The 21479-nt window shown below is 46.9% G+C and overlaps 1 protein-coding gene across 4 annotated transcripts in view; it reads left to right on the top strand.

Annotated features, from left to right (window-relative positions):
• The window catches only part of CCN4 (cellular communication network factor 4), a 52480-nt gene that overhangs the window by 19076 nt on the left and 11925 nt on the right, over positions 1-21479 (top strand). For all 4 annotated transcript variants that reach the window (XM_060201100.1, XM_060201094.1, XM_060201086.1 and 1 more), the window contains exon 2: positions 11113-11392. In XM_060201100.1, coding sequence (XP_060057083.1) covers positions 11113-11392 — 280 coding nt within the window. The remainder of the gene's footprint in view (positions 1-11112; positions 11393-21479) is intronic.

Here is a 21479-nt window from a genome sequence, read left to right as displayed (position 1 = left end):
CCCACCTGCAGGGGAATCGCTTCACGTCTGCAGGTGTCTCTCTTTCTCTCCCCGTCTGTGTCTTCCCCTCCTTTCTCCATTTCTTTCTGCCCTATCCAACAACGAGACATCAACAACAACAACAACAATAACTACAACAACAATAACAACAACAACAAGGGCAACAAAAGGGAAAATAAATAAATATATAAGAAAATAATAATAAGAAAAAAACACCACACTGTGGCTTACATAAGGATACAGGTTCAAGCCCCCGGTCCCCACCTGCAGGGGGAAACCTTTGCGAGTGGTGAAGCAGGGCTTCAGGTGTCTCTCTGTATCTCTCCCTCTCTACCTCCCCCTCCCCTTCTTAATTTATCTCTGTCTCTATTCACTAATAAATAAATAAGATAAAAGAAAAAGGAAAAAAAAAAAAAAAACCTGTGAGCTTTGGTCATCTCTATTTCAATCCTGCCCCCTGGTGGAGGATGTAGGTACAGCCTCCCCAAAGTGAGGAGTCTGTTTTCAGAACTTGGCTGCCTGCAGTTGTCTGAGTGCTTGCCTGGCGGCACAGTGCGGCTACTAAGAAGGAAAAAGGCAGCAGTCCTAGAGATGCTCAGAGACTCTCAGTCCATAAAGGCCGAAGCCAAAAAGAGTGAGGTCCAGGGATTTGTATTTTAACAGGGTCCATAGGTCCAGTGGTTCCGTCTTTGCTGCATTAAGAACTTCCTGGGAAATTCGTTGTACTGGGACTGGGTGATGGTGTTGAATGCACATGTTACAATGCTCAAGGAACCAAGTTTGAGCCCTGGTCTCATCTACAGAGGGAAAGCTTTGTGAGCGGTGAAGCAGTGCTTTTAGGACTCTCTCTCTCTCTCTCTCTTTCCCTCTCTCTCTTTCTCTCTCTCTACCTCTCTCTCTCTCTACCTTTCTCTCTCTCTTTCTCTCTCTCCCTTCCTCCCTCTCTCTCTCTTCCCCTACCCTCTCGATTCCTGGCTGTCTCTATCCAATAAATAAAGATAAGAATATAAATTTTAAAACGACAAAAAAATTCCAAGTGTCCAGGCTCTGCCCAGTTCACTTCCATTACAATGTTCTGGGACAGTGATTGGCCTCACTATGTATTAAAGACAGCTTCAGGGTCTGAGAGGTGGTACGGTGGTAAAAGGCTGGACTCTCAAGTGTGAGGTTCCAAGTTCAATCCCCAGCATCACATAGGCCACAGTGATACTCTGGTTCTCTCTCTTATAAATAAATAAATAAATGGGTACATCAATAAATGCACAAATATTTGGTAAAGCTCTAGGGTTGGTCTAGCGTGTCATAATGCTTGACAAACACAGCAGGACATCTTCTGCAACATGGCCACCCATGTTATGAGACGTCCCTGAGAAGAGACCCCAGGGAGGATCTGAGGCCATGTGCCAGGAGCACATGGTAACATAGTAGCAACTTCAGGAAGTCTAATCCTGTCATCAATAATAAAAGAGGCTTTTATGTCAATAGCTATAATTTGCAAGTTCCCAAAGTAGTTTTTATTTTATTTTAAATTTTTTATTAGTAACTTAATATTGGATTACAAACTTACAAGATAACAGGGGTGTAATTCCACACCATTCCCACCACCAGAGTTCTGTGTCCTCATTCTCTGCACTAGAAGCTACAGTAGTTCTCCTAAGGTCACAGAGATGAGCTGAGTATTATTTACGCAACTCTCTGTCTATAATTGTATATACTTGTTCATTTTTTTCATGGCTCCATCTTCTCTTCCTTTCCAACTCTACACCTATTACTATTTCCAAATGTCCTTCCTTTTTCCTCTTCTTTTTCCAGGTCCTAATGGAGTTTGGGTCCAGAGCCCTCTGCTCATCTTCCCCTTAATATTTCTCCCACTCTGGGAGTGTGGACCAAAATTCTTTATGAGATGCAGAAGGTGAGAGTTCTGGCTTCTGTAGTTGCTTCTCTGCTGAACGTGGACATTGGCAGATGGATCTACACCCCCAGGCTGTCTCTCTCTTTTCCTAGTGGGGCACGGCTTTGGGGAGGTGGGGTTCCAGGACACACTGGTGAGGTCGTCTGACCAGCAAGTCAGGCTGGACTCTTTATAGCATCTGCAACTTGGCTGGATTTTTTTTTCATGTAAATCAGATCTCTAGATTTCACATGAGTGAAACCATCTGACAGTTGTCTTCATCTCATTACTTATCTCACATTTTGTCCCAAAGGACACAATATCATCTTTTTTTTTTTTAACTGAGCTCACATGTGTCATATCCTCATTGTTTGGTAGAGACAAAGGCCTAGTCTGATCCAGGGACTGGGGCTTCCTGGCTCTCACTGTCACAGACATCACACTGAGCCCTAGACACAGACAGATCAGCCAGCTGAGAGCTGCACAGTACTACAGGGCGACCCTCAGGGCTCTGTGTCAGGGGCTCTAGACATCATCTTCATCCCAGTGGGTAGTTCCACTGTGACAGAGGCTCACCCTCAAAGTGGCACAAGGCCATTCAAGGTCAGGACAAATGCACAGTCCAGGGTGGCCTCCAGCCACCTGTGCAGTGAGGATGCCTAGTGTCTGTGGGAGGAGACCTGTGACAGGAGAGTGCTAGTTCCTTGACAGTGGATTTACCTCCATCAGCAGAAGGTCTGAGGGCCTCTCATTTCCCTTCTCTGGCAGAGACGCAGAGCCCGTTCATCTGCGGGTGTGGAAAAAGTGAGCTCACGGGCCAAGTGGATACACACCTGGCTAGGTGTCCAGGTAACAGAGCACAAGGACCCAGGCTTTTTCATACGGAATAGAGGCAAGAGAATGAAGGTAGCAGAAGTGGATTCAAATCCAATGTGTGTTGATTACTGTAAGTTGACTGGAGTCAGGTTGTTTCAGCTGAAGATCAGGATAACAGCCACCTTGGGGTGAACAAAAGGTCAATAGAGTAGGACCAGCTTAGGACTGACCCTTAGTGGCCAGCGGAGAAATGATCTGCCACAGATGCAGCCTTCATCTTCCTTGGCACCTGTTCGCAGCAGCAGTGGAGAGGCACAGAGTAGGAAGACGGCCATTTGACAGCAAAGAAAGATCAAGCTTCTACCATCAAAACCACCAGCGTCTTCTGGATAGAATATGATGAAGACTAGACTTGACTTAGAGTGATGTTTTCGTTCTTTCTTTTAGTTTTATTTTGATTATCTTTGTTTATTTATTGGATAGAGATAGCCAAAAATCGAGAGGAATGGGGAGATAGGAAGAGAGAAAGACAGAGAGACACCTGTAGCCCTGCTCCACCACTTGTGAAGCTTCCTCCATGTAGGTGGGGACCTGGGGCTTGAACCGAGGTCCTTGTGCACTGTAATGTGTCCACTTAACCAGGGGTACCACCACCTGGCCCCAAAGTAGGGTTTTCTTTTTTTTTAATTTTTTAATTTTTTTACTGTCTTTATTTTTTTATTGGATAGAGACAGAAATTGAGAGGGAAGGGGGGATAGAGAGAGTGAGAGCCAGAGAGACACGTGCAGCCCACTTCATCACCTATGAAGTTTTCCCCTGCATGTGGGGACTGGGGGCTCAAACCTGGGTCCTTTCGCATTGTAACATGTGTGCTCAACCAGGTGTGCCACCACCCAGTCCCCAAAGTAGGGTTTTCTAAAACATAGACCAGTCCCATTATAGCTCGAACAACCTTCAGCAGACCCTTGCTGCAGCCTCAGGTAAGAGTCTCCCTCCAGCCACCCCACCCCACCCCACCCCACACCACCCCACACCACACCACAACACCCCACCCCACCTCACCCCACCCCACCCCACCCCACACCACACCACACCACAACACCCCACCCCCACACCACACCACACCACCCCACCCCACCCCACCCCACACCACCCCACCCCACACCACACCACACCACAACACCCCACCCCACACCACCCTACCCCACCCCCCACCACCCCACCCCACCCCACCCCACACCACCCTACCCCACCCCCCACCACCCCAACCCACCCCACCCCACCCCACACCACACCACACCACACCACACCACACCACCCTACCCCACCCCCCACCACCCCACCCCACCCCACACCACCCTACCCCACCCCCCACCACCCCACCCCACCCCACCCCACACCACCCCACCCCACCCCACACCACCCCACCCTACCCCACCCCACCTCACACCACACCACACCACAACACCCCACCGCACCCCACCCCACACCACAACACCCCACCCCACACCACCCCACCCCACCCCACCCCACACCACCCCACCCCACCCCACCTCACACCACACCACACCACACCACAACACCCCACCCCACCCCACCCCACCCCACACCACACCACAACACCCCACCCCACCCCACACCACACTACAACACCCCACCCCACCCCACACCACCCCACCCCACCCCACCCCACCCCACCTCACACCACACCACACCACACCACAACACCCCACCCCACCCCACCCCACCTCACCCCACCCCACACCACCCCACCCCACACCACCCCACCCCACCCCACCCCACACCCCACACCACACCACCCCACCCCACCCCACCCCACCCCACCCTACCCCACCCCACCCCACCCCACACCACCCCACACCACACCACAACACCCCACCCCACCCCACACCCCACACCACACCACACCACCCCACCCCACCCCACACCACACCACAATACATCACAACACACCCAGGCTCCACACACTGGTCTCCTGGGAGCAAGCACACACGCTCAACCACTACCTCTGCACCCGCCAACTCTCCCTTTCTATCCCTTCCTCTCTCACTCCACTTCTGCTTATCTTCTGGGAGTCCCTTCCTACACTTTCTGTCCTGAGAAGCACTGCCGAGCCCCACTGAGACAGCCAAGACACCCTGCTCTGTGCCTCTGTAGAGGGGTCCCTTGGCCACCTCACTCTTTTGATATACATACCCAGCATCTAGGGCAGAGCTTAGCACAAAGTGAGCATGTGAATAGGAGAAATGAATAAATGAGTGAGTTTGGTTGTTTTTTTGACTCCAGGATTATCATTAGGGGTCAGCCTGCACTATGAACCCACCACTCCTGGTGGCTACTTTTTTTCCATTTTATTGGATAAGACAGAGAGAAATTAAGAGGGCAGAGAGGGGGAGAAAGATAGACACCTGCAGACTTGCTTCACTGCTTTTGAAGCAGACTCCCTGCAGGTGAGGAGTGGGAGCTCGAACCCAGTTCCTTGAGCTTGGTAATACATGCACTTACGTGGGTGTGACACCATCACCCCTCCCCATCCAAATAATTGTATTGTGGGAAATAATGGTTTACAAGTCAGTTGACACATAGATACTATTTCTCATCTCCCTATGATAGGTGTTGCAGACCACTCTCACCACTAACGCACCACTGTGTACTAAATACCTAGCACCCTCCTCTTCCTCTCTCATCTTCCAATAGTCCAGAGTCCTTTGCTTTGTTACAGAGTGAGCAGTTTCATAGCACTGCTCACAACGACCTGCAATTACCATTCTGCATCTCGTGGCCTCGTGAAGTGTGAGCTCGGAGCATAGGGACTATGTCCTGGGCACCTCTGCTGCCTTCACACCCTGCACTGAGCCTGCCACCTAGTTAGAACTCGCTAAGCACCCACATACAGCACACACACGCAAGAGCATGCCCGTTGTCCCATGGGGGTGAAGAGCTCTTCACCTTGAGGGCAGGAATGAATATATATATATATCCCTCTGCTTCACTGTGTGCACAGAGACAGAAGCCTGGTTATCTGGTGTCTGGACCTACTAGTTCCCTGCAGTTAAGTTCCCTGTGTTGTTGATGATGGACAAATGAACTAGAATTCAAAGAGTCGAACATCAAACCTAAGAATCCTGAGGTCAGGGTCTGGAGTAGGAAGCCTACCCTAGGGTACAGGTCTGATCAAGGATCTTTTTCCCTGAACTTGTCTGGGAGGAATGTATTTATTTATTATTATTAGTTATCTGATAATGATGAACAAGACTATGAGATAACAGGGCTACAAGTCCACACAGTTCCCACCACCAGAATTCTCTTGGCCAGACCCCTCCATTGGAAGCTTCCCTATTCTTTATTCCTCTGGGAGTATGGACCAAAATTCTTTATGGGGTGCAGAAGGTGGGAGGTCTGGCTTCTGGCATTGCTTCTCCACTGGACGTGGGTGTTGGCAGGTGCATGCATACCTCCAGCCTGTTTCTATCTTTCCCTAGTGGGGCAGGGCTCTGGGGAGAGGAGGTTCAGGGACACACCAGTGTGGCCGTCTGCCCAGAGAAGTCAGGATGGCATCATAGTAGTTCCTGCAACTAGGTAGCTGATAGGCAGTAAGATACAGAGCAAATTGTTCAATAAACAGGAACCTGAAGGTAGGAACAAAGCAGATGACACTAGAGGTTTTCGTATGAGAAGCTAGGAAGTCTATTTTAGTTCCACATGGCCCATGACTTTAGTAATTTTTTTAAAAGAAAGCATTTTATTTTATTTTTTAAAATTTTTATTTATAAAAAGGAAACACTGGCAAAAACCATAGGATAAGAGGGGTACAATTCCACACTGTTCCCACTACCAGACCTCTGTATCCCATGCCCTCCTCTAATAACTTTCCTATTCTTTACCCCTCTGGGATTATTGGCCAAGGAACATTTTGGTATGCAGAAGGTAGAAGGTCTGGCTTCTGTAATTGCTTCTCTGCTGAACATGGGCATTGACAGGTCGATCCATACTCCCAGCCTGTCTCTCTCTTTCCCTAGTGATTCCATGATCCAGCTTTCTGGTCCTTTTTTCAACCATGATATCATCTCCCCAAACAATAACAATCCTCCTGCATATCACATGTCAGGCTCAGGAGAAAAAAAAAAGAGAGAGACTAGTAATTCTTGCCTGAGCCTGATAGCTGCCACACCTCCTCATTCTCTGGGAGGTCTCTTACCACTAGATGGAGCTAACATCAAAGACTTGCTACACTACTGCCCCATGGGACCTTGCCAGACAGAGTTGTAAGAGGCTGTCACCTCCCAACAGGTACTGGGAAAGAAGGTTACCTTTTAAAAAAATATTTATTTATTCCCTTTTGTTGCCCTTGTTTTTTGTTTTTGTAGTTATTACTGCTGTTGTTATTGATGTTGTCTTTGTTGGATAGGACAGAGAAAAATGGAGAGAGGAGGGGAAGACAGAGGGGGAGAGAAAGACAGACACCTGCAGACCTGCTTCACCACCTGTGAAGTGACTCCCCTGCAGGTGGGGAGCCAGGGGCTCAAACTGGGATCCTTATGCCGGTCCTTGTGCTTTGCGCTACCAGCGCTTAACCCGCTGCGCTACCACCCGACTCCCAGGAGGTTACCTTTTTCACATACAGACACAGAAAGATAGACAGGTACTGCATGGAGAGGGCATCCTTCAAAGCACAGCCCATCCAGCTCAGTTTCAACTGTCCAGAACCCCAACCCTGGTGTGTGTGTGTGTGTGTGTGTGTGTGTGTGTGTGTGTGTGTGTGTGTGTGTAGGGGTATTATCTTCCCAGTGCATCTGTTGAGGCTTAGAAAGGGTAGAAAGCTTCCCTGAGACTCTATCACTGGGGCTCGGTGCCTGCGCTATGAATCCACTGCTCTTGAAGCCATTTTTCCTATTTTGTTGTCCTTGTTGTTATTGTTAATGCTGTTGTTGTTGGATAGGACAGAGAGAAATGGAGAGAGGAGGGGAAGACAGAAAGGTGGAGAGAAAGATAGACACCTGCAGACCTGCTTCACTGCTTGTGAAGTGAACACCCCCTCCCCTTTCACAGGTGGGGAGTGGGGCCTTGAACTGGGATCCTTGAGCCAGTCTTGGCACTTTGCGCCATGTGCGCTTAACCCTCTGTGCTACCACCTGGCCCCCTTGCCTCTGGGTTTCTATGCTCTTGGCACTCAGACTGAATCAGCTGAAAGGAAGAACTTCTAGCTTGGAAAACCCTTAATACCAAGGGAATTTCAATTTCCAGTGTCCTCAACAATGCCTCCGCCAGCCAGCCCCCCAGACAACACTTACAAAACCATACTGTGCACCACAGGCTGAGTTTCAAATACAGAGAAGCGAGGTCTGTGGTGGTGCACCTGGTTTAGAGCACATGTTATAATGTGCAAGGACCCAGGTTCAAGCCCCCAGCCTCCACCTCTAGGGGCAAAACTTTGCCAATGGTGAAGTAGTGCTACAGGTGTTTCTCTTTCTCTATCCCCCTACCCTCTTGATTTCTGAGTGACTCTATCCAATAAATAAAAATAAAAAAATAAAATAAAAACGGAAATTTCTTTTAAAAAGAAAGAAAGTGTATAGTTGAAACTCATTACAGACTGCCAAAGTAGGGAGGTAGCATCTCTAACATGTTTTGGAAAAGGCACCAAAGGCTTCCTGGTGGAAATAGGTTTTGTTAAAATTTCTCCTGCAAGGGCCGGGTGATGGCACACCTGGTTGAGTGCACATGTTACCATGTGCAATGACCCAGGTTCAAGTCCCTGGTCCCCACCTACAGGGGGGAGATTCAAAGTGGTGAAGCAGTGCCTGCAGGTGTTTCTTCTCTCTACCTCTCTAGCTCCCATTCCCTCTTTCTGGCTGTCTCTTTCCAATAAATAAATATACTAAGAATCAATTAGATATTTAAAAATTTCTCCTGCAAAGAGCATATTCTGAGGACGTGGGAGCTGGTCAGAGGTGGCCCATGGGTGCTCATGCAGCTCTGATCTGACATTCCTGTGTCAGAGGTAAACAAAGAAAAGTTTCCCTCAGGGATTGGGTGGGTAGTGCAGTGGGTTAAGCACATGTGGAGCGAAGCGCAAGGACCAGTGTAAGGATCCCAGTTTGAGCCCCCGACTCCCCACTTGCAGGGGAGTTGCTTCACAGGTGGTGAAGCAGGTCTACAGGTGTCTATCTGTCTCTCTCCCTCTCTGTTTTCCCCTCTTCTCTCTATTTTTCTCTGTCCTATCTAACAAGGACAGCAATAACAACAATAGTAATAACTACAACAACAATTAAAAACAAGGGCAACAAAAGGGAAAAAATATTTTAAAAGTTTCCATCTATTGAAGCAGAAAGAGGGGTGGTGTGTGTGTGTGTGTGTGTGTGTGTGTGTGTGTGTGTGTGTGTGTGTGTGTGTGTGAGTGTGTTTGGTTTTACTGATCTGGAAACTTTGTTTTAGGGCATATTCTGTTGATGTTTTTTGAGGAAAAACAAACCAGAGCAAGCAAACTAATGCCTGTCAAGTGAACTCAGCCAGCTGTGCCCACAGGAGGACTTTCCCACCCCCACCCCATGGTCCCTTGGCAATTTTTGCTCACTGTCTCTGCCTTAGCAGAGAAGTCCACGTTTGTTCCCAGTGAGGAAAGAACAGCTCAGCAAAGGAAGGAGAGGTTCCTTTGCAATTGAAGGAGTCTTGGGAAGGGGCTATTTGGTTGTGTGCCTAGTTGAGTGTACATGTAACAAAGTACAGGGACCCAGGTTCAAGTCCCCAGTACCTCCAGCAAGGAGAAAGCTTTGTGTGTGTTGAAACAGGGCTGTAGGTATCTGCTTCTCTCCCTTTCTATCTCCCCCTTACCTCTCTGTTTCTGTCTCTATCTAATGAACAAGGAGAGAGAGAGAGAGAGAGAGAGAAGGAGAAGCCAGGCAACTAATAGGCCTGCCTTCTGTGCCCCACTGAGGACCAGGCATTCACTGAGGGATAAACCCACCTCTCCCTAGCCCGTCCTCATCCCTGTGGTGCTCACTGACAGGCATCTCAGCCAGGGCCCCAGCCACAGGCACTACCAGCTGCAAAGATATGGGTGGCACCTTTTAGCCATGGGGAGTTCCCTTGCTGTCGGCGAGCAATGACCATGACTGAGCCTGATACCAAGCACTATGGTTTTCCTTTTTTGACTTTCAAAGTCCCCTTTGTTAAATTAGCCCCAGAATTCCAGCACCCCACCCTGAGCCATCTCTCCCAGCCATTGGTCCTCACTGCCCTGAGGCTCTGAGTGATCCCGGCCACCCCTGGGTGGCCCAGAACCCTGCATTCAGCTGTCAATCAATCAGGTCACCTCTATGTCTATGCTTGGATGTGGTGCTCCAAACACCAAGAATGCTGTGTCCCACACATAACTAAAATATCTTAGCTATCACTCAATCACCTCTCTCTATTCTCTCTCTCTCTCTCTGATAGGACAGATTGAGAGGGGTGTTGGAGACAGAGAAGGGGAAAGAAAGACAGACCTGCAGACCTGCTTTGCAGCTTATGAAGGGCTCTCCCTGCAGTTGGGGAGCTGGGGGTTCAAACCCAGATCTGTGTGTGGGTCCTTGTGCCACTGCCCAGCCCCCACTTCTCTCTGTTCTCTTTCCTGACTCTGGCATCCTTTCTTTTACCTGCCCCTGTGACTCTGACTGTTGTAGAGTTCATGTCCACATGAAATCAAACAGCATCTGTTTTCCCCACCGCCTAGCTCAATGCCTTCAAGGTCCATTGGCGTCACAAATGGCAGGATATATGTATTTATGTATTTATTTATGGTTTTTAAGTGTGTTGAAACAGTTTACACGTTCTATTTAAAAAAAAAAAATGTGGGTCGGGGTAGATAACATTATAGTTATGTAAAGAGACTCTCATGCCTGAGGCTCCAAAGTCCCAGGTTCAATCTCCTGCACCACCATAAACCAGACCTGAGCAGTGCTCTAGTTAAAAAAAAAAATGCACAGGGAATTTTTAAATTCATTCCCAAATGCCTACACCTCAAGAGAGCCTTGAGCGACTGGTGGGGTGGTGGTACGCCTGGCTGACCCACATTCTCATGCTCAGAGACCCAGGTTCAAGCCCCCCGTCCTCACTTGTGAGGAGCCCCATGAGCTGTGATATGGGGCAGCAGGTAACTCTCTTTCTCCCCTTCTGTCTCCCTCTCCCCTCTCCATTTCTCTCTGTCTCTATCCAATAATAATAATAATAAAACAAATGTAAAAATAAAAAAGAAAGGAGGTACCTTGCTATCAAAAACACAGCAGACACTGATTCTGTGGCAGCTGTTTGAGACACAAGCATGTGGCAAATGGCTGCGGGCATATGGGATTTGGAAGCCCCTCCCTGGCAGCCCCACCTGACGTCTGCCACGCTTTGCCTTGCAGGGCCTCTCCCCGACACCCAGGAGCATGGCTTTCACCCCGGCCCAGTGGGAGGACACATTCGCACGCCCCCAGTTCTGCAAGTGGCCGTGCGAGTGCCCGCCACAGCCGCCGCGCTGCCCACTGGGGGTCAGCCTCATCACTGATGGCTGCGAATGTTGCAAGATGTGCGCTCAGCAGCTTGGGGATAACTGCACAGAGGCGGCCGTCTGTGACCCCCACCGGGGCCTCTACTGTGACTACAGCAGGGACCGCCCGAGGTACGCGATAGGAGTGTGTGCACGTAAGTAAGTGAGAGCCTCGCGCTGGCCGGGGGCCCCTCACTCCCAGCCCTTCTGCTTTGGTCCTGGCCCTAAGGCAAGATCAGAGGCCGGACTCTGGGCCCTTCAACCTGCATCCCCTTTGCGTCCAGAATCTGACCTCCTGCTCTCTTCTCAATCATCTCAGTGATGGCCGATTCAAGGAAAAGGAAGTCACCATCAGATCCAGAAATAAGGTTTAGTGGTGAGACTCTGTTGGAAGCCCATGGTCTCTGAAGGGCTCTAGGGACCTGCCAAGCTACACATCTTTTAGTGACATTATAAGTTAAAATAATCTAGTTTTTAGATCCCACTCATAAACAGAAGTTGAGAAAGAAGAACAGAAAGGGAAATTCAAAGCAGGATTTGACTGAATTTAGAGTAGGGCACCAAAGTAACAATCTCTGGGTTGAGGGTGAGGGTGGATGTTCGGCTTCCAGGTGGGCAGGGATGGGGGATGTGGGGATGGGACACAGTTTTTTAGTGGTGGGAATGGTGTTCAATAAATAAATAAAAATTAAAAATAAATAATCTAGTTTTAAAAGTTCTAGCAGACGGGTTGGGCAGTGGCACACTTGACTGAGCACACATGTTACCATGCACAAGGCTTGGGTTCAAGCCCCTAATACCCACTGGCAGGGGGCAAGCTTCAAGAGTAATGAAACAGAGCTGCAAGTGTATCTCTTTCTCTCCCCCATATACTCCCCTCTTATCTTATTTCTCTGTATCCTATCAAATACAAGCTACAATAAAAATAAATATTAAAAAATAAAAGTTCTAGCACACTTGAAAAATAAAATCCAACAGCCTGAACTCATCCATTCCTACCTCCCACCCATGCCCCCTTTTAGCCCTTTCTTTTAACTAAAAACAATTTTTATGATCTTTATTTCTTTATTGGATAGAGATAGGCAGAAATTGAGAGAGAAGGGGGTAACAGAAAGGGAGAGAGAGACAGAGAGACACCTGCAACACTACTTTACTGCTTGTGAAACTTCCCCCTTGCAGGTAGGAACCAAGGGCTTGAACCTTGGTCCTTGTGCATTGATTGTAACGTACGCTCAACCAGGTGCACCACTGCCTAGCCTCTTAAATGAATTTTAAAAGTTCTTTTATTATCTTTGTTTATTTATTGAATAGAGACAGCCAGAAAATTGAGAAAGAAGCATCATCTTTTTTTTTTTCTTGGCAATGATGACTATATAATCTATGTCCTCTGATACGTCTTGATTGACCTGAAATGTCAATTCCAAGATACCCAGTTAATGATCCTATATGCAGATGGTGCTTTAACCCCTCAATACCACTGAACATCCCTCTTTTCTTGTTTCTTTATTGGGGGGGGGGGTATTTGAGGTTTACAGTCGACAGTTAAATACAGTGTTTGGTCCGTGTGTCACATTTCTCAGTCTTCCATATAACGCTCTAACCCCCCCAACCTAGGTCCTCCTCTGCCATCATGTTCCAGGACCTGAGCCCTCCCTCCGCCCCAGAGTCCTTGACTTCCGTGCAGTCCGCCAACTCCATCCCAAGTTCTGCTGAGTGTTTCCCTTCTCTGCCATGCCCATCTTCCAGTATTTGCCGCTCTGCATTGCATATAACAGGTTCATTTTACAATATTGTGACTGTGACTATTTTTGCTGCAGTGTGAGATAGTATACTTGCCTTTCTTAGGGAGACTTTTGCTTTTTTTAGGATTTTCCTTTTCTTTCTTTCTTTCTTTCTTTCTTTCTTTTTTCCATTCTTGGCTTTTATAGTAACCTTACATTTGGGAGGGAGAGAGTTTTTGAACTCAGGTCATTCACTGATTGTTTGCTCCATCCTGTCTTCTCTCTGTGTGTGAGTGTCTCTCTCTTTCTTCTCTCTCTTTTTTCATTTTTCTTGTTCCCAGAGACTTCCTTTGCACTACTTTCTGATAAACTGTTTCTTTTTTGTAATTTTTAAAATTGTACTTATTTATTTTCCCTATTGTTGCCCTTGCTGTCTTTTTATTGTTATTGTTGTTGTTGCTGTCATTGTTGTTGGATAGGACAGAGAGAAATGGAGAGAGGAGGGGAAGACAGAGAAGGGGAGAGAAAGACAGACACCTGCAGACCTGCTTCACCGCCTGTGAAGCGACTCCCTTGTAGGTGAGGAGCCGGGGGCTTGAACCGGGATGCTTACGACGGTCCTTGCGCTTTGAGCCATGTGCGTTTAACCTGCTGCACGAGCACCCGACTCCCCTGATGAACTGTTTCTCTCTACACTGGTACTCACTTAGCTTGAGTCATATAAGGATTTATCTAGATTCCATGACCCAAGTAGATAAAGAGTGGTAACAAGGTGTCAGGACACAGACGCCTAACTTCTGGAAAATTACGCAGAGCCTAATGATCCCAGGAAGCTCTTTCTTGCCTCCATATTGAACCAGGCCCTCGCCATAATTGTGACTCCAGCCCCGCTATTCTCATTCACAGGGTCCTTTCTCCCTCTCAGCTAACTCACTATTTCCTTAAATGGGTTGTGGGTGAGGGAGATGCACATCATTCCACACCAGGGAATTCTTCAAGAGCATCACGGCTGATTGGCGAGCACTTTATGCCTTTTAATTATTTATTTATTTTAGTCATTGCTTCACGCTTAGGCTTTTATCCCAAGTCATCTATCTTTTGCTTTCCAAGTAGTCACCCTGAATATTCTCATCCTTTTTGGTTCATGTAGCTTTTCCACTCAGCCTCATTAGTAAACCCACAAGATAATGTCCTCAAAAGAACATGCAGTGCTACCCACTGACAGGCATCATCCAATGGCTTGGTGACACATGTCATTGCTGAGAGCCACCCCAGACACACCTGGTTAAGCACATTACAGTGTGCAAGGACCTGGGTTCAAGCTCCTGACCCCCACCTGCAGGGTGGAAAGCTTCATGAGTGGTGAAGTAGGGCTGCAGGTGTCTGTCTGTCTCTTTCCCTCTCTATCTCCCCCTCCCTTCTTGGTTTCTCTCAGGCTCTATCCAATGAATAAATAAATACTTTAAAAAGTACAGAAACATGGTTTAGCTGTTTGCAGTTGTATGAGACTGTCTCATTATTCCCTTTCTCTTTCATACCTGCTTTTCAAAGCTATTAAGGTTATTAAAATGGCAATTCAGTTTTCTGCTATTATACTAACATCTAAGACTACATTGACATTTTATCACTTGCCAGGGACCACAATTTTATATTTTTAGAGATAATAGCTTTTCTTGTTTTCATATTTTTATATATTTACTATTAGGTAGAGACAGAGAGAAATTGAGAACAAAGGGGAAGATAGAGGGAATGAGACAGAGAGAGACGGACACTTCTGTTCCCCCAATACAGGCAGGGACCAGGGGCTTGAACCTGGGCCTATGTGCACTGTAATGTAAGCACTTAACCAGGTGTGTCACCACCTGCCTCCCATTCTTATTTTTTGTCATCACCAATATTTCACCACTTCTTCTGAGTTTCTTTGGTAAGTAGTTAGACAGACAGACAGATAATAGACAGGCAGACAGGGAGAGACAGACAGAAGGAAACAGCAAAACTTCCTCCAATATGGGGGGCGGGGCAAGCTCAAACCTGGGTTGTGAACATGGCAAAGTAGGCAATTGATCCCAGGGCGCTATTTTGGCAGCACTGAGGTACCATAATTTTATGCATGTTCTCTCACGGGTCCAGTGTCTGTGTAGAGCCAGGTGACGCCTCTCCTGTCTCCTCCCCATAGAGGAAGAGCAAATCACCTTCTCAGTCCACTCCCACCTCTTCCTCTTTATCTCTTAAGTCTCACCTTCAGTCATCAAGCCTCTTAGCTCCCTCTCATTGCAAACCTAACCTTGGTGTATTTCCTTCCCTTTTATTTATTTGCCAAAAAAAAAAAAAAAAAACCTGCTTTTCCAGAGATTTTCATTGATATTTTACTTTGCAAGTTTCATTGATATTATAGGTTTACAGACACTGGAGCAATGAAATAAGTGGTTGGGGAGCTTCCTAAGAATGGAGATTTTAAATGTTCATGTCCATGGCCAGATTCCCAAAGGCGAGCTACCACAAGAAATCTTTTATCTCAGATTTATTTTCACAGTGAATTATTTTTCATCATCATCATCATCATTATCAGATAGAGACACAGAACTTGAGAATGGAAGGGGCTATAGAGAGGAAAAGAGACAGAGAAACACCTGCCACCTTAGTTCGCCACTCATGAACTTTCCCCCTGCAGGTGGGGGCCAGGGGCTTGAAATATGGTCCTTATGCACTGACTGCAATGTGAACACTTAGCCAGCTGCACCAGCGCCTGGCCCCCAAAGAAAAGAAACAGTTTTCCTCCCTCCCTCCCTTCTTTCTTTCCTTCCTTCCTTCCTTCCTTCCTTCCTTCCTTCCTTCCTTCCTTCCTTCCTTCCTCCCTCCCTCCCTCCCTCCCTCCCTCCCTCCCTTTCTGCCTGCCTGCCTGCCTGCCTTCCTTCCTTCCTTCCTTCCTTCCTTCCTTCCTTCCTTCCTTCCTTACCAGAGCACTGATTAGCTCTGGCATGGTAGTGCAGGAGATTGAACCTGGAACTTCAGAACCTCAGGCATGAGGGTCTCTCTCTCTCTCTCTCTCTCTCTCTCTCTCTCTCTTCTTCAGAGATTGTTGGAGCTCTGTACCAGCACTGTCAATCCATTGCTCCTGGCAGTGGCCATTCTTATATTTTCTTTTTTTTTTTAATTGGATAGGACCAAGAGAAATTGAGAGCAGAGGAAGAGTTAGAGAGGGAAAGAGAAACATAGGCACCTGCAGACCTGCTTCACAACTTGCGAAGCTTCCCCGCTGTGGGTGGGAAGTCAGGGCTTGAACCTGGATCCTTGCACAGGTTCTTTCACTTAGTACTATCTATGCTTAACTAGTTCACCACAACCCAGCCCTGAGTCTCTCTGCATAAGCATTTTACTATCTACCCCTGCCTGTGAATTAATTTTCCAAGGCAGATTTTTATCCATGTACTCACCCTAACACACACACACACACACACACACACACACACCTCACACACACATTCACTGGTAAATAAATCACATGCATGTCTATACACATACAACTCAGTGGTGTTCTACTTACCACTTTTCCAGGAATAGTATCATAGTTCATAAGACCTTAATACAACAACAACAAAAGAGTCTGGGGTCTGAAGGCCACAGAAAAGAATGAATCTTGGAACTAGAAGAAGATAGAATTTCTCTAGGTAGACAATATATGAACAAATGGTAAATAGCTCAGCCAATGGAAAGTTCTCAGTACAGATTAGATGGCATGTAGCCAGAGTAGGACAAGGCAGGAGACAGCAACTGCAACACTTACAAGCGCATCTCAAAAGAGAGGGCCTTGGCTGATACTTTAAACTGGTAAGGGTAAGTTCTGACTAGCTTTGGCAAGCAGAGTTCTGACTCATTCTCACTGGGGCCAGGCAGAGACCTGAGCTTGGTTTTGCCCAGTCTGCTCAGTTTTTTTCACGAGAATCCAGATTTATTTTAGCTTGTCAACACTGGCAATGTGCTCAAACATTTGAAATAAAAATACTCCGTGGGCCAAATGAAATACATCTGTGTGCAAAGGGTGACCTCTGGATTAGGCTCCTTGGCTATTTCAGTTGCACAAACATTCTACACAGCTGGGTCAGGCCCAGAGACCGTGTGGTTTGCTGGAAGCATGAAATTTACAGGCAGACAGCCTTGGCTTTTGAACTTGGATTTTGGGTTCTGGATCTTCCTTTCACTCATCTGCTACGTGACCTAGGGCACATCACTTCAGGGCTGGCTCTCTCTCTCTCTCTCTCTCTCTCTCTCTGTGTGTGTGTGTGTGTGTGTGTGTGTTGTGTGTTCAGTTTTTCAGGTATGGTCTGTGGAAGCAAGACCAGGGATCTTTGTGTGTGGGGGGTGGGGACACACAGGGGGTTGCATGAGCTTTGGGGACTCTGCACAGTGATGTTTAAGAATCCAAGTTGGAGGAGATGGCTGGCCTGATGTAGTGGTTCTGCCCAGAAGCCCTCATGCCCGAGGCCTGGAGCTTCAAGTTCAAACTCTGCACTCTCTCTCACCCACCAGGGGAAAAAAAGAACCTAGTTAGAGGTAGAGTCAGTGCACAGAGAATTACCATGTAAGGATGAGAGACTGTCCTGTAAATAATTAATTTACTAATAAAATAATTAAAGATTAAAAGAAGAATGATAAAATTGGGGGGGTGATGGGTGGTGGTACAACTGGTTGAGTGCACATGTTACAATGCACAAGGACTTGGGTTCAGCCCCCAGATCCCCACCTGCAGGGGGGAAAGCTTTGCCCGTGGTGAAGTAGGGCTGCAAGTGTCTCTCTGTCTCGGTCCCTCTCTGTCACCCTCTTCTCTCTCGATTTCTGGCTGTCTCTATCCAATAAATAAATAAAGATAATTTTAAGTAATGATAAACTTGGAATATATTGTTGTAACATATATGAAACGTGAAATGAATTACCAAAGACACTCACATATCTTTATCTATCCTATGGGGGGAAACAGTCTGAAACTTGGTTAGATTTTACTCAGTAGTAAATGAATGAAAAAGGGAATGGTTTCTAAACAACAACAACAAAAGATTTATTCATTGCATAACACAAAGACAGTGCACCTGACTTTCATGCCTGAGGTTCAGAAGTACCAGGTTCAATCCTTGACACCACAACCCAGATCTGAGCAATGCCCTGCTCTTCTCTGACTCTCACTAGAATAAATGAATATTTGAAAATGTATCAGTTATCTGGTGAGCATAGCACACCATTCAGCTACGGCTTATGGTGGTGCCAGGGATAAGCCTTTGGCCTCTGGGGCCTCAGACATGTCAGCTTTGTGTTCTGACAAGCTACCTCCCTGGGCCAAAAGGTTTGTGATTGTCAGGAATAAACAAAACAGCACCTTAAAGTTCCAAATGTGTGCCACTGGTCGTGGGTATTGGTCTACTTGTGTAGGGATATTGTGAAAGCGTGGTAAGAGGATAGGAGAAACTCCTATGATAAAGATGGAGGTCTGAAAAGATATCCCACCTGTCAGTCTCTCCCTTTCAGGGGTCGAACATGGAGGAGAAAAGCTTTCATGACTAAGTTTCCCTTTGTCAGTCTCCCAAGCATCACAAGAGCCTATACCCCCTAGCACTTAACTCATTCCCATGTTATAAACCAAATTAACCCCCTCCTCCACCTTGATCAAACTCCTCTATCTTATCTCTCTGCCTTTAAGGCTCCTCTCTGTCTGCTTCTCCCTTGCCACTAATCATTCTGGAACTCTCCCCTACCACTATTAATTCTCATTCCTTAGAACCTTCACCATGGGGATTCTGACGTTCAAAACCCATCATTATCATCACATGTGAAAAATGTCCTTTGTTCCCTTCTGCTGTTTAAACCCTGCCTTCTGTACAATAAATGGATCATTTGCAACCAAGTGGTCTCATAGTCTTTTCCTGTTGTTAGCCACCAGAGTTAGCACGAGAGGCTAGTACTGACTTACTTCTGCTGAGAGGCCCACCATGCAAGTACCGGCATACTTGTTTTGTTTGAACTTTTCTTTGTAGAAGTCTCTGTCACCTTCAGAGGAGGCTGGTTCTAGTTCTACTCTGAAGATAGAGAGTCAAATAGGCTGCTAGAATCAGCTTTCTGGATGTCCATCACAACTCTGTCCCATGGTGGTCAGCAGGTCACAGCTAACAATAACACCCAGGCTGGTACTTCTACCTCCTCAAAGCCCATGGGCGACTTCAAGTGACGTCTGGCTGCAGTGCTCTCACGTTTGACTGCAGACTGGAGGTTCACTAGGGAGTATTGTGAACTACAGACCATAAGGAAAAGGAAAAATCCAATGCTCATATGCTGGAGCATGATGTGGGTGGGCACCAGGATATTTTAAAGCTCTCCAATTGGCACCTGTGTGCAGTTGGTGGTGAAAACCACTGTGCTAAGAGTGAAAGCACTTTTACTACTTCTTTTACTACTTCTCTGTCCAAAGTTCCCTCACAAGGGGCAGAGACCAGGACTTCCCCTCCACCAAGACGCACATGTAGGTATGCTCGCAGTGGTAAGAGGGAGCAGTCAGGGTGATTAAGAAGGCAAAAAATAAGTGATTTGTCTAGAGCTTCCTCTGCTGTGTTTTGCTGACCTCTTTTTCCTGCTTCAGCTGGTGTCTGGCGGCAGGAAATAGGCTGTGACGTCAGATGCCCTGTGTCTGCCTCAGCTCTATAGTTCAGCAGCTGCATGACCTTGAGTCAGGGGCTCACTTGACCTCCCTGAGCATTCCTGTCTGCTGAGTGGAGAAAATAAACCTGTCCTTGTGAGCGCACTGGAAAAACTAGGTGAATCACAGATCAGACGCTGCCTGGCACAGGGTCAATAAGCATTAATTCCTGCCTTTCTGTACAGACATTACCTGGGGAAAACAGTCACACCAGTACTCACACATGCCACAGGCTGGAGCTCAGCTGCCCACTGCCCCACTATGTTGAGTTGTGTTGTTTTAGGCTTGTGACTTAACCTCACTGAGATTCTGAATGCAAAGGGGCTTGAAAAACGTGGTAGCTGTTTCCTTGCAGGATTAAAATCTGCCTCACAAGGCAGTGACATAGAGCAGATCAGTTCCAGGGTCAGCAATACACTCGGGAGCACAGGATTCATTGTTATCAAGAACCACCTCCAAAGGGCCAGGCAGTGGCACAACCGATTAAGTGAGCTCATTACAGTGCACAAGGACCCAGGTTCGACCCTCTGGTCCCCACCTGCAAGAGGAAAGCTTCACAAGTGATGAGTAGGGCTGCAGGTGTCTCTCTTTCCCTCTCTATCTCCCCTCCCATTTCAATTTATCTCTGTCCCTATCTAATAATAAATTGAAAGAAAAAAGAACCACCTCCAGATACATGCAGGAGATATGATGTGTGACGGCCGACTCCAGACCAGCTTTCCTCAGGTGGTGATACCCATCCTCAAGGCAGGACCTGGTGTCTAGGGTGGGTGTGCTGGCAGGGCCTTCCTGCAACTCCAGGCTTTCAGCGCCAATTCTACATGGTCACGGGACGTGAGACTGGTTACCAGTGTTTAACAGAGAATGCTTGAATCTCCCAGTTCCACAGACCTGGGCCTCTTGGGACCAAGTACCTTTCCCCATTGGGGCTCAGATCATGGAGCTAGGAAGCATTCTGCCTTTTCTTGCTCTCACACCCGACTAGCAAGCAAATTATGACAGCTCTCACTTCCACTGTGTAAAGAACCTAAGCCTTTCCCCACCAAGATGGGTCATTTCTCCTCAAGTCTTTTCACTTTTTAATGAGAAAGCCTTAAAGCAGTTTTGCTATAAAAGAACTAGCTGAAAGGTCAGTTTAATTTCCCCACTTTTATCAGACTTTATACTTTTATATTGCATTGGTTGACTCTTTTATTAATTGCATCTATATTATACTGATGTTTATTTTGACAAATTGATTTTCAAATATATATGTGTGTGGTTTGATTATTTATTTTTATTGTCTTTATTTTACTTATTGGATAGAGACAGCCAGAAATTGAGAGGAAAGGGGAAGAAGGAGAAGGAGAGAGATAGACACCTTTAGCCCTGCTTCACCACTTGTGAAGCTTTCCCCCTGCAGATCAGGTGGAGATTGGGTGCTTGAACCTGGGTCCTTGTGCATTATAACATGTGCACTCGGTTGGGTGTGCCACCACCCAGCCCCCTATATTGATGAATTTTATAAGATTCATTTACTTAAAGGAATATGCAAGTTAGTTGCCAGTTTAGTTTCATTGCCCCACTGATATATTACTAATTTTCTAATATTACTGATCTATTATCATTTTCTAATGTAGTAAACTGCATTTTAAAAAATATTTCATTTGATAGAATAAAGAGAAAGGATGAGGGAAAAGGGAGCTAGAGAGAGAGAAAGAGAGAGACACCGGCAGTCCTGCTTCACTACTCATGAAGGGTCCAGCCCTGCAGGTGGGTACTGAGGGTTTGAATCCAGTGTGTGCCACTGCCTGGCCCCACAAACGCTCTAGTCTTATCCCTTCTGATTTTACACTTCCAGTC

Source organism: Erinaceus europaeus, chromosome 1, assembly GCF_950295315.1.
Source record: "Erinaceus europaeus chromosome 1, mEriEur2.1, whole genome shotgun sequence".
NCBI lineage: Eukaryota > Metazoa > Chordata > Mammalia > Eulipotyphla > Erinaceidae > Erinaceus > Erinaceus europaeus.
This window is presented reverse-complemented; position numbering and strand designations above follow the sequence as displayed.